At 36.2% G+C, this 14438-nt stretch overlaps 1 protein-coding gene across 5 annotated transcripts in view; it reads right to left on the bottom strand.

Moving 5' to 3' along the window:
- The window catches only part of WWP1 (WW domain containing E3 ubiquitin protein ligase 1), a 58543-nt gene that overhangs the window by 10891 nt on the left and 33214 nt on the right, over positions 1–14438 (bottom strand). For all 5 annotated transcript variants that reach the window (XM_061342846.1, XM_061342848.1, XM_061342847.1 and 2 more), the window contains 10 exons: positions 13899–14080; positions 10937–11285; positions 8854–8949; positions 8057–8231; positions 4574–4628; positions 4380–4464; positions 4154–4282; positions 3135–3207; positions 2987–3058; positions 1903–1991 (listed from right to left, as the gene is read on the bottom strand). In XM_061342846.1, coding sequence (XP_061198830.1) covers positions 1903–1991; positions 2987–3058; positions 3135–3207; positions 4154–4282; positions 4380–4464; positions 4574–4628; positions 8057–8231; positions 8854–8949; positions 10937–11285; positions 13899–14080 — 1305 coding nt within the window. The remainder of the gene's footprint in view (positions 1–1902; positions 1992–2986; positions 3059–3134; positions 3208–4153; positions 4283–4379; positions 4465–4573; positions 4629–8056; positions 8232–8853; positions 8950–10936; positions 11286–13898; positions 14081–14438) is intronic.

Here is a 14438-nt window from a genome sequence, read left to right as displayed (position 1 = left end):
CATATTCTCAGGATCTATTGTATCAGGCCCTTTGTAAAGGCTTGGAACTGAACAATTAGGGTTAGGAGAAAGCCACAAAAAAAACCCTAAAAGTCTATCCTGCAGGGACTGAATTACATCCTGACTGCCTTTCAGCTGTCACATTTAAGAAGCATCCTTTCTATCTCTGTATTTACCTGAGATCAAGTCACAGATGATGATTGCAACAACATCTTTCCAATCCAAAGGTCAAGTAGAAAGAGGAAACAGAGAAAAGCAGCCAGGATATGATAACTCTTAACAGGGTTCTGTGTACCTTTTAATGAGCACAAGAATGCTGTACAACATTCTATGCTGGTTTTATACTGACACAATACTAACCCTGCATATTTAACAGGTATTTAAATTAGATCAAAGCCAGATAAAGGATGAATCAAAGAAATCGCTCATCAATGAGAAGTCTGCAGAAGCAAATTTTCACATCAACAGCTAGAACTAGCCACAGGACCTAGTGTCAAACTGGTTCTGCTAAACACAAGGTAAAAATCTGGAGGGAATACCAAGTTTAGCCTCTTGAGAAACAGGCAAAAACCCAGGTGCAGCAGCTTGAATTAATACAGTATGAGATTAGCAAGTCAGCACATGAACATTTACACGGTGTCACTTAAGAATCCTCAGCTCAGATTACAATTGCTGGCTCTCAATTTCACATACAAAATCTTGGCCAAGACTTATTCCTAAAACTATGAAATTATACTACCTGTACATTTGTTATTTATTCTGTTACTTTCTGTGACTAACAGATGTTAGTTATATTATTCTAACATCACTTCTTTGGAATACTTTGTTTCTCTGGAACAAAAAACTTGAACTCTCCTGGTGCCCATCCTGTGCCTAGGGCCATCATGTTAGGGACACCCATCAAACAAAACCCATGCAAAACAGAAATTTGATTCCTCCCTGCTGTCACTGCCCAAAAGCCTATCAGATACTGTAATTCAGAAGTATAACCACCCGTAAATGCAAAGAAGCTCAACCTTCAGAGGCAAGCTTCCTTACTTGCAAATACTATACATTTTTGCTGATCTTCATTTAGTAAGATACATAAACCAGGCCAAAATTGAACACCTTTACCTAAAAAAAAAAAAACAACAAAAAAATCCCCAAAAAAATCTCAAAAAATTTTATCACCTACAACTACTTCTAATTCCCTAGATCTGCAGTAGTACTGACATTTTCATCCTAATAGTAACATTTCAGTCAAGTAGCTGGCAATAGTCGTCAGTGGTTATCTTCTATATGGTCAAAAGGTGAAACACACTTTAGCTATCATTTTCCTGTTACCAGATTTTCCCTTCAAGTTCCACTTCAGATTCTAGAAAATCCTGTAGTCTAGCTGTTTTGCACTCCTGCACAGCCTACATAGTCTGTTCATCTGCTGTTACTTCATGGCTGCACTACTCTCCTCTTGTTCATGTCCTTTCTGTTCTTACCTGAACCAGGTAAGAAGAACTGTTCTTACCAGCACCAATCTGGTGCTGACTCCTTTTTTCCAAATAAGCAAAACAGTTTTAATTTTTCCACAGTCCCCACATCCAGCTTAAGTGGAACTTTCTGATAGAAAGTTTATGATATAACTCAGTCTACAACAATTAACTGGCATAAAAACCTCCAATTTAAACATCAATCTTTGCCAAAGAACTGAATAACTGAGACCACAGTTTTACTAATGTAATGTTATAACCCATAACAACAGCCAGTGCTGTCAGTTTCACCTCCTTAACGCCTTAAGGGAAGCTAAAAAAGGTAACCAGAGTCAGACTGCAAAAGCAAGCAGTTTCTTTGCCAACAGAATTACATTAGAAATCAAGGTTAGAGTGCTATTAAAACATATACCTATATTTTAAATAAATTTTCTTTTACCTTGCCAAGCCACCATAATCCAACCCTTCTTCTCCTCTGAATATAACATACAATCTTCTCCTCAAATCATAGGGTTTTAATGCCATAATCTATAAAAAGAAACAAAAATTGCAACAAGTTATAAATTATGCATTGTCAATATAATCACTCCTTCTTATTCAGATTTTCTTTAATTGATACAGAAATGCAATATATGTCAAGAGTTTACATAGATTTGACAAGCAACTAGACCATCTTATGCACCATGCAATTAATGAACAGATATACTAACTTGGACTTAAAATCCTTGAGCAGCAGTCTGTTAGCAAGTGGGAGAGCATATCTGAAAATGCACTGCCCTGTTCTTATACTCTGCCTAAGGCAATTCAGGGAATCTGGCAATGTTAAACATATCTGACATACTACAGATTTTGGTTTTAGGCAAATCATTTAAAAAGTAATTTAATCCAAAATAAGTGTAATATACTTTCATTGTTGCTTATAGAGAATCCCTCCCAAGAGTTTTTGAGGTGGTGACAGCAGCAAGAATTCTCCTTGTTACAGGGAAATAAAGAAAGAACATACATTGGCTACAGACTGTAACAGCTCAAGAACCATAAGCTTCAATTACACAGATTTAACCTCTGAAGGACAAAGCAGGACACCAGTTTTAATTGCAGAAAACACTATTTTGTAATATATATAATCACAAGAATCAGAAAAGCAAATCTGATGTGGTTAAGTTAACAGAGTATGCAATGTGGTTAAGCTACAAAACTCTTTTACCACAGGATGCTGCAGATGCAAAAAGTTCACAAAAGGAGCACAGACCAGCTCAAAGAAGCCCCTTGAGGATTATTAAAATATCCAGAAACCACATCAAGCTAAAGAAGCATTTCAAATGTAAACAGCTGGGAGCTGAAGGATCATTTGGTAAAAGTGTTGTACAATACTTCTGTTCCCAGTTTTCCATAACAATCCTCTTTGGCTAACACCAGAGGAAGATTTACTGTGCCTGAAGGACCATTAGTCTGAACTGGCTATGGCCATCTTTGTTCTTATGCTTTGTCTTGATAAACAAACAGAACAATCTTTGCAGGCTTACTTGCTGGAAGGAATCCTCAAACAAAGTCTGTCTGGATACATTGATTTTCACATGACTTGGCAGTGCATTGGACTGTAATCATAAGGCAATAACGTTAAAAGGCAGCACATATAAATATAAATTCAGATAGTTTCAAAAAGTAAAGTACCTGACACAAATAACGGAAATGCGCAAGTTTCCACCTAAAGCTACGCTCATAAGCGATCTGTGGCCCTTTATTTCTGTAAGGAAATAGATTTGAGATACATTAACCACACAGACATCAAGCAGTACTTTTGATGCTAACCAGCAGCATGCAGATTTCAAAAATACACAAAAACTGTTAGAGTAAGGTAAGATCAGAAACAAAAATGGAGTCCATGGTTTGGCCAGCCAGTCTGTCCTTCTGCCACCCTCCTAGTCAATTTCCCAAATTAGAGAGAAAGGTAGAGATCTAGGGGATTTTAAACCTTTGCCTGTTTTGTAAAAATTACAAGCCAGCTAAAAGAGAGGTATTTAATTTATTGTCCTCACTCAAAGATTGTTAAATTAGGCTTCATAAATTCAGCTGCTCATGGAAGTATGAACAAGTTTCTAATACAACACTCCATAGGCTCTTTGAATGAAAGGTCATCAACATGTCATCAGAAATAAACCCTACCCTACATAAAAGACATTAAGACAGTGTCCTACGTTAGGTTTAAACCATGACAGACAGCCACAACAGACTGGGTCAATTCTTCTGATTGAACAATTTTTAAGAAGATTTGCATGTAGTTTTTAAAAGTATTTAGAACTACTCTGTTTAGACATGAATGTTGCTAGAGGGTGCATAACTATAACCAATAGTCATTATAATCATTTACTGTTTCTTTAAAAAATTAACTATTAGTCACATTAGTTCAATATTCCAGTTTACCTCACTGTCCCTCTGATTTACCAAACTATCACAATCTTGGTATTTGAAAAGTATATGAAAACTAGTGAGCCTTAGAAAAGCACAGCAAAGTGTGTGATAGGTTAAAATTAAATCTTAAAAATAGATTAAATCTATAGGACAACAATTTGTTCATAATTTAGTGCTCAATCCCAGCTAAAGGTATACATTGTTTTTTAGTATGAGAAGATTTCATTATTAAACTACAGGAAGTTAAAACATTAAAAATATATATTTGATTTCTCACTTACACAGATGATTTCCCAGTACGAGGATCATTGAAGGTGGTGGTTCTTGTATTATGGTCAACAAAGTATCTGACACCTTCTCTTGTATATCTGATTTCCCAGCCCTCTGGAAGGGGGTCTTCATTTTGTAAACTGCAGAAGAAATTGCAGACAGTACTTTTCCCCCATTATCGTAATATCTGAGAATTAAGCAAGACCTTTTTATTTCACAGTCAATATACACACCTACCCTTGAGTTCGAGGGTCTTCCCACTGTGTTGTCTTTGTGTTATGATTTACAAAATACACCCTGTCATTTGAATCCACTCTCCTTTCTAGGGAAAAAGAAAAAAAAAAACAGACAAAAAAACAAACACTATATAACAACTGCATTATAAATTTCTGTAACTGTCACTTCCTGAAATCAACAGCTAGTTCACTTACCCCAACCTGGTGGTAGAGGCCCAAGTGGATCATTTTCTGCTGACAACATTGAAGCCTATTTAAAAACAAGAGGATACTCAGTTAGGCCAATTATTATTCATATTTTTTTCCTTAATGTGTTTTAGGGTTACCACTAGTTCTGAAGACTATTCATACTGAAAAACATCATGCCATTTTTAGTCTGGTTTTGAGAAGAAACACAGATTATATGATAATAAGATACGATTTGCACATTTCTCTCTATTGGCTTCCAAGCCAATGTACCCTCTATTTCCCTTCCTACTGCAAACTTGAGACTCAGCGGTCTTAAAAGATGTAGAGTTCACAGAAATTTTGCAGAAGAATGTATAAACAGATAAACACAATGTTCTTGCTGAAGAACATGCTTTATCATAAGATACGTTTCCAAGCACAGTGATTACTGCCAACACAGGGTTTTTTGCTTCCTCAATACATGACGTCTTCCCTGGATGTTTGGCTATTTTCAGACCTGGTCATTTTTAGCAACTGCAGCTGCAATCATCAAAATACATGGATGGTTAAAATTATACCAACAGACAATAAGGGTAAAAGGAAAAAAAAATAACAAAACCCCAGATGAAATTATTATGTAAGACCATGCTAAGCTCATATATACTGTAACCTTGCATTAGTCCCCAGGTAGGTCCCAAGAGTAAAAAGCATGGGAAAAATAAAACTAGAAAGCAGAAATCCCCCAAACTGCAGGATTTATGCTCTGACTTATATTTAAAAGCATCCACCCCCTAAAATTTTTTGCATACTAGAATTCCCTTCTTTTGCTGCTGTTGTTGTACAGAATGGAATTTTGTTACATGGGAATCAAACTGCATATCTAAACAGTATCTTAAGGATCACCTTGCTACTAATACTGCTTTATGCAGCATTTGAAATCCAAAAAAACTCAAACCCACTTAAGAGTTTACAATAGCAAATTCAGTAAAAAAAAAAAAAAGCTTCAGTGAAACAGAAACAGAGCAAGGATCAGAAAAAAATGCAATATTTACACTCAAAATCAAGCTGCCTCTTTGTTCCAGCTACCAGCTAATAGACGTGAACAGACTATTACCATTATCTCAGCAGCAAATGCAGCAAACCTTTTGTGCTTTTGGGAACTATTCAGTCACAATGACCCTGTAACCAAAGATTCCTCTGTGGCGAGTATAAAAAGAATAATGCACAAAAGAAAATGCTGTCTGCCAAAGAACTGAATGGCGGCACGAATCAGAGATTTCTGATCTTCTTAATGAGTACAAGGATTTGTGCACGCTGCTGACTAATGTAGATTTAACAGAACACTCCTAAACACTATGCAGTGCCATGGAATGAACCAGATTCTATAGCAAAAGTAGTACATTATCTGGGGTAAAAATAAAATTAACTAAATTAGCTATATACTATCCATTTTTCTCCCTTCACATAATTTAGCTTTGACCATTCAAGGTAACTGAAACAGTCTCTTACTCACTAAAAGTATCAATATATTTTTTTCCCAAGCAATAAATCACAATCTCACTTATAAGCTGCTATACAGGCAGAGTCCTGGAGTCCTGGTATGTCACCAAAGGAAGAAAAGCTAATTCTAATTTGACCTTAACAATTCTAGAAGAAATGTATACAGCAGTACTAAAGAAAGAAAAAAACCCATCAAACAAAAAACAAAACACACACCACAAAAAAAACAAAACTCCAACAACAAAAAAAAACCAACACACAACACCACACACAAAACCCCCATAATTTCTTCAATATAATTTCAATTTTTTACCCACAATATGTTAGTTCTAGTTATGCAATTGACACACTACTTAGAGTTCCAAAGTGATGTAAACAGTGCAGTCATCTCTCTTCCTTAAAGTATCTTCTGCCTCACAAACAAATCTTAATTCAATCATTCTAAAGTCTGAGGGGACATCTTAAGAAATCAGTCTGTGGGTTTCAGTAAGAGTTGTTATTACTAAAGGAAGGAACATAGTTTAATTAAAAAAATTATATTATTCCCTGAGAGAATAAGTCTAGCTCAGAAGAAAAAAAAAAAAGTCTTTGGGTCAGGAAAAGTGTGAGTTTTCTTAGATGTTTAAGCAACTGATCAAAGTAGTACATGAGTACAAAAGTTGCTTAGTGGCTGTGATTCCTGGATTTGCATTAAAAGTTACCAATGTGTACAAGTACCTTAGGGGAGGGTGACAAAAAGATGGAGCCAGGCTCTTCCCTGTGGCACCCAGTGTCAGGACCTGAGGCAACAGGCATTTCCTCTGAATATGAGGAAGCACTTTTTCACTGTAAGGGTGAATGAGCACTGGCATGGGCTGCCCAGGGAGATTGTGCAGTCTCCATCCTCAGAGATATTCAAAAGCTGTATGGACACTAGGCAACTAGCTGTAGGTGAACTTGCTTGAACAGGGCAGTTGGACCAGATGACTTTCAGAGGTCCCTTCCAATCTCAACCATTCTATCTTTCTCAAATTTCATGAAATAAATTGACTCTGCTGAACAGCTTCAGGACTTAAGATAAATGGTGATGCATGTTTCTCCTATTGCTAGTGATGACATATAAGGTCTAAATAGATGAGAGGCTGAAAACTGTTAAATAAAAGAATACTGCAGCATCCTTTACTTCAGAGGGGTACCTGAATAAAAGTCCATCAAATTCAAAGCAAAGTTAGGTCTGGAATGCACAGAGTCGTAATTCAATGAAGCTGTTTCAGACCTGTACTTCGATGGTTTCTTCTTTAAAGCACTACAGCTTTGCTACATATCAAAGTCTCTAGGACTGGACCTTTTTTTTTTTTTTCCAGAGACCAAGCACAATTCCTAACATGGACTGATTTAGAGTGACAGTGATATGCAGGCACCATCATTCTTAACTCTAAAAAATGTAACTATCCTATTTATCCAGTCACAAATAAAAAAAATAAAAAAAAATTATCTCAAGAACTATCTTCTTTGAAACTATTCATGGTATTTTTCTTCCAACAGCAGTAAGTGAGCAACTATCCGAGAGAAACGAAAAACCACGTAGAAAATTCCAGAGCTGAACCAGGTGCATAAGCTTGAAAATGAGCTCAAAGTAGAAAAATTGCCACCTATACTAATGAATGACTCCTAATAACTAAAATAGTTTTGAAGGCCATTTAATGTTCAAAATGCCCATAACTCAGCTTTTACATTCTCTTTCAGTTAAGGGACTTTTTTAGTTTTACTTCTTACTACTATCATTAAAGGTTTACAGTATCATGCAGCACACAAGGCTCAAAAATTAGGGAACCAACTTTCGCCTTTAAGGACGATTTTTACAAACATTTTCACAGAACCAGAATCTGAATTACTGATGCCAAACATCTCATAACACACACAGCTGAACAGTTACAAAAGCACTTTAGAAAAAGTTAAAGAAGAAAAAGCATACCTATACCTGTACTCATTTCTAATTTAATATGAAAAAATTGAGGTAAGAAATTTTACCGAATAGAGGTATCGTTGGTTAAATTGCTGCATAGCTCCCTGCAGTTGATTCCGTTGAGACTGCCATTGCTCAAAGTTTCTGACTGATTCCATTGTTGGTCGCTGCCACGTTGTTGTTCTGGTGTTATGGTCCACATAATAAACTCTCCCACGATCATCGACTCTTCTTTCCCAGCTTTTAAGAAACCCAAATGTTAACATCTAATTCCGTAACTGATTTTCTCTTTATGCTGAACTCCCAGACATTACTTGAATGAAGTACTGGAGTCACAAGCATGAATTTAATTTCTAAAGTCTCCAACCTTACTGGTAGGACAACAAACACATTGAGCAAACACAAAATCCAAGCAATAGCATGCTCAGCAATTTGTCACCTCATTTTTAATGTCATAAATTCCTGTAACCACAAGCAATATTGGCAGGCTTCACAGAAAACACTCTGCAAGGAATTTGAGGTTTGAAACCAGTGCACTGGTGCCACCAAAGTAAAGGTGGTCATATGTGCTTAAGTTTTAAATGAAGAACAAAATAATTTAGTAGCTGTATTTGAAAAAATGATCAGAACAAACAACACTACAGTACTAATTTTCCTATAATAATAGCTGTAATTAATACAATTCTAAATTATCTGAAAGCTAGAATTTCTTACTATATGATCCACAACACAGTTTTAATGAGCTGCTTACAAAAGCTGGCATTTTTCCTACACCAAAAAAAAAAAACAAAACAAAAAAACAAACAAACAACAACAACAAAAAGTCCCTTTATCATATTTAAATAAAAAAAGTCTACATTACCCAGGAGGTAAGGGCTGTGGTCTTTCCCATGTTGTAGTTCGCGTGTTGTGATCAACATAATAGGTTCTACCGTGAGGATCCTTTCTTTGCTCCCACCTTCAAGACAAAAAGACTTTCATGTAAGTCAAGGTGAAAATTACTTCCCACTAAGCCAAAAAGGAACCTTGGAACTGAATAAAAACACTATGATCCAAAACTCATTCTGTAACACCAGAGAAAACTCACACTAGAATACGTTAATTTACTTCTTATTGAACTGGTATCACCATAAAGTGACTTGGTACACAAAATGAGCATACATTAATATTCACAAGCATTTTCAAATTCTGTTTAAGGTATCTGAAAACAAAGGCAATTAAGTATCTGCTCAAGGCTTGAATACTAAGATAAGCTCATTCAGAAAGCACTTAAGAGATGCATTCTTTGCCTCTTGAACTCCATGCCTCTCAAAGAAAGAGGCACATTTCAAAGCACTGTGCCTATATCCAACAAACAACATCTTTCACAGTGAACCTGAAATGTGTACTATCATATGGTTTTCCTGTTTTTTTATTTCCTGTCCTGGTAATTCAGCTGATATCCCTGGGTATTATTTTTTCAGTTTTAGTTGCAAAGCAAATTTTTACTGAAGATGGGGAGAGGGCCAAACATTATAAAACAACGGAAGTTCCATGCTGCTGAGAACTGTAATAATGCCACAGAAGTATTTATAAATGGGAGAGGAAACCAGGATAAACGTTAGATGAAAAGCTGATGCCCTTGCTTGCATCAGATACATGTTTTTCTTATACATCTAAAGAGGTAGACAGAACACCTTGCCTGCCCCTCATAGAATTCAACATGCATTTTCTCACCATTACAGGGTATCCTATAAAAATCCTACAAAATGTTTTCTGCAGTTCAAGAGGCTAAATGCTAAGATTACAAGAAGAGAGGAGCAGCAATATGTTACAGAGTTACTAGAGCTAAACATAATAGGCTGAACTAGATGGGATGAAGGGGCAGGGGGGAAGCACACATACAAAACACAACCCAGAGAAACCTGATCAGGGTGGAATGACGAAGCAATGCATGTGGCCATAGTGCACACTGGCACTCATGACCCTGTCCTCAGTGGGAAACCATATAATTAACTGAAAAAAGACTGTGTGGATGACCACAGGAATTCCCACCTATAAAGAGCCTTCACTGTCAAAGCATCTGAAAGTTAAAAACTTTGTAACTCTTTGCCAACAATGTCTACACAATATTTCTATCCTTTTAGGTGCCTGTTTTCATGTTTACCCAACTGCAGAAACTGAAGTGTCACTAATAACTTACTGATCCTCCTTCAGAGAGAACAGGTACCAGACAGGCCCTGAAAGATTAGCTACAATGACACAAGGTATATACACTTTGGGTTAAGAAATAATTTACTTGTTCAGAAAACACTGTAATAGTTAGTATCTAGAATATTACAGAAATGTCAGTATTTCCCATTAGTTACTGAAGACATCTTTTCACCCAAAAATGAAAGCATCTATTAAAGAGCAAGTACTATGTTTTCATCTAATGTCTGAGCACATCTTTAATTTTTCATTTAAGGTTTAGGACCACAGTAGTAGTTCCTAACAGTCTAGCAGAATTAAAAGTTTCTTGCTATTCCGACCACATACATACACTTCAAATCTGTAATTTTACCTCTAAAATTATTGTTACACAGCAAGCACCTACAAGTATTTTATCAAATTTCAGTTCCATTTTTGTCCCTACTGCAGTCTCATAGTTTAAGAGCCAAAGGAGTAACAAATTATGACCCAAGTAAGCCTAAATAGATCAAATGAGAAGTCTTCATGTCCATAATGCCCAAGAGTTTGTCTATTTGGACCACAATACCATCTCAGCAAATTTGTTATCAGTCATTACTGGGACAAGAGCTACTAGCCTGTTACAAGCAGCAGTACAAACCCCATTTTAGATCAAATAACCCTATCTCAGCAAACAGATCTGCATTTGGCAATCCCATTACAGAATCAAATTTCTGTTTCTTCATATGCACATTTAGACAAAACACAATTCCAGCATTAAATTCAAGCCCACATACCCTGGTGGCAAAGGTTCTGTACTCGCATTACCAGACTGCTGTCTTGCAGGCTCTGCAGATGCACTTGAGGTGGAGGAGGATTCCCTTGGTTTTGCTGCATCTGCTGCTACACTGTTTCGAGCATTAGGTTGAGCACAGTCTGTTGCACCTGCAGGTTCTAGTCCAGCAGACGCAACAGGTGATGCAGAAGCATGCCTTTCAGAACAGCTTGCTGTGTCTGTTGTTGACTGAGGTTCTGCTGTAGTGTTAGTGCAATCTGAAGACATGGGAGCTTCAACTGAATCTACCGGAGCCTCAGAGACAGAAGAATTACCAGCTTCTGGTGCAGAGGAGGATGATTCACCATTAACTGAGAAATGGGAAATAAGAACATTTGTATATTATAATCTGCTGAGATTTATTTTTCAAATGACTAACTTTTGTAGTAAATAGCACCAAAGGAATATGTTTAAGTCACATCTATATGCCATAAGCATTATTTTTGTCAAAGATGAGAAAATTCACAATGCATCTGCCTCAGCTAAAGTTGTAATTAAAACTCAGTCTGCAAGCCACACTCTTACAGACTTCCCTGCTAAGGTAATTCCTTAGTTTCTGCATATCTTGGTCAACATTACATTTTACTCTTTAGATTAGCAAATGTATCCATCTGCTTAGGACTAGAAAACAGTACTGCTTTATCTGCTTTGAAACTTATTTGATATGAACTTATACCAACTTTAAAAAAGAATCTCGATCAGTATGACATGAAAGAAAAATGTGAAGAGACAAAAAATACCATGAAATTTAGAAAACTAAGATGCAGTTCTTAGAGATTATTTTTATCTTTTCCTTTTTCAGAGTTGAGGTACAGAACCCTACAATTCAGCAAAACACACCTGTGTGTGACTTGGGTAAAAAAAAATAAAAAATCCCCCTCCAAAAGTGGGATTAAAATGTAAAAACTAGTATCTGGCTAACGCAATTTACATAGTCCAATGACTGAAGAAAGTAATTTCAGAATCACAAAGTAAATCAATTTCTGTCTTTTAAAGAACAATACAAATGTCGTCCAACTCAAGCAATCATAATCTCATAAAAGGTTTAAAGCAGGCATGGATTTAGCAGGAAAAGGGGCTAAGTAACACTTCCAAGCTCACTTGGCCCACCATACATCAATACCAATCACCTGCAGAGCTTAAAGAACAGTATGTCAGCACAAGATCTTGTCTTAGACAAGTGAAATCAGGTACAGCAGTCAGTAGGACCCTATCAAATGTCAAGGCCCTATTAATTAAAAGCAGAGCAAGATCATTCACAGTTTTCATTTTCTGCAAGACTAATCAACACCACACACTGACAATTCTGTTTAAACTCATTTGGACCTCTTACAGAGCTGGAACTACTTTTTTACAAGATTAAATGTAATATGCAACACTGACTTCAAGTAACCTAACAGCATACTATCCACCTACAATTCTAAGGACTGAGGCCAATACAGCTGTTCTATACTCATAACTTTATCAATACAGATTTGCAAAACTGAACCCTAGACTAGTGGCTACAAACCACTGTTCCAGCATTTTAGAGTTCATTTGCAAGAGTGTTATAAAGTAAATAAATAGCTACATTATACTTATGACTTGCAATATGTAAGCAATTTCTTGCTTTCCTAAATGGTCAGAAAAGCAGGTCAAAGAATTACACACAATGCACTTAAATCAGGAAGTCAGTTTCTTTAAACAATTATCACTGGGCTGTAAATATTTTCTTGATAATGCAGAATAAGCATGATTGTACAGACAGCAGCAGACTTGTAAAATCTGTAAATGCTTTGCTTTTTGAACACAACTATTTCAGAATAATCTGTCACTACTTCCAGCTCACACAGAACAGGTTAACTACATCAAGACATGTCAAGACTGTGCATTATTTTAATCAAATGTAAATAGTATTACTGAAAAAAATCCACATAACTACAATTTGATCACATTTCTTTAAACTTCTGTTTTAACTTAGCAGCAATTTTATTTTCATGGGAAAACAGCCAACTGAAATTTTACCTTTCATTAAAAAAGAAAATAAATAACCACAATTCATCCACATGAAGGAGTGAATGGGATTACGTAACAAAGTTAGAAGCAAAGTAACTGACAAATCGTAAACTCTTTAGTAAGCTGATCTCCAAAACAGATCTATAAAACATTACATCAGCGATTACCTCAATAATGAGATCTAAAACAGCAATTCTGGCAACATCACATGAAAATGCAATCCTGCTAAGCCCAGTATAGTGTGGGGGACAGGGAGAAGTCTGTCATCAACAAATGCTGGAGACCTGTTTTATGCCTTCCCTTAAAAAAGTCCCCACTAACTGGTACAGTAGTTGAAGACTGCTCTATCAGTGCCTCAGTGCAAGTCCAGTGATGATTTCATCAATATTATTATTTGAACAAATCAATTATTTTTGCAATTACCCTATCCTAATACAGATTTCAAATGGATCTCTCTGCAACTGAAGAAAAAGGGAGCAATGTCTAAATAATATATATGCCCTCTGGCCTTCAACTGGAAAGAGAGGGGAATCGAATTAATATTCTCCAAGTAGAAAAGCTTCAGATAGGGCCTAATTCAATTGTTAGCTTGTAAAGTTCATAATTGTTTCTGCTATCTTTCCATCATACCCACATTTCCCACTCTATTACAGAAAGTTTGACAGTCTCTGTTTTACTGTTTATTAATAGCTTGCCTATTTCTACTGAAGGTTCTGAAGTATGAAACTTAATACATTTAAGAATGGGTCTAACTCAAGAAAAATTCAAAGAAATGGACACACAGGATTATAAATTCAAACCCAGAAACATCCTTTCAGTATTTTTGAAATCTAACAAAAAATTATAGACAAAGTGTGTCAACTTCAGATACATTTCAACCAGATAAAAAAGCTTAATGGAACATTTTCTCATAATTCTCCTGTTCTTACCAGTGCTGTTGACAGGCTGAGCTGCAAGTGGTTTTGGTTCTGGTGTACTTCTGCGCCTGGCTGCAGCATGAGTAGGAGATGGTGTGCTGTCTCCATTAACAGCTTCTACACAGAATGTATTCTGTACTACAGAGTCGGAAGGTACTTGATTGTCTACCCCATTAGAAATGTCACACGCAGATCTTGATAAAAATAAGAGATCATTTTAGGTTACCACAAACAACATGTTAATCAGGTACGCAACTAAACCAAATCATACACTAAATCACACTAAAGAAACAAAGAAATGGAAGTAAATTCACAACAGTTTATAACACAATTTTTACAGCCTAGATAAGTCAAGCACAACACCAAAACAATTAAGGAACAAAAGGCAAATGTTAGTTTTGAGGATTTCAGATAACAAATAAGATTATCCTTTTCCACTTAATCTTTGACTTGTAATGACATACTAGAATTGAGTTGAACAGACTGCTGCATCTGCCACATCTTCCAAAACTGCCTTAGTGGCCTTTCAAAGAGCAGCTATGAGCAGGAAAA

This window comes from Neopsephotus bourkii, unplaced genomic scaffold (assembly GCF_033783945.1).
Source record: "Neopsephotus bourkii isolate Nb327-2 ecotype Australia unplaced genomic scaffold, CSIRO-AGI_Nbou_v1 NB_1820, whole genome shotgun sequence".
Lineage (NCBI taxonomy): Eukaryota > Metazoa > Chordata > Aves > Psittaciformes > Psittacidae > Neopsephotus > Neopsephotus bourkii.
The sequence above is the reverse complement of the archived record's forward strand: the minus strand, read 5'-3'. Positions and strand labels throughout refer to the sequence as shown.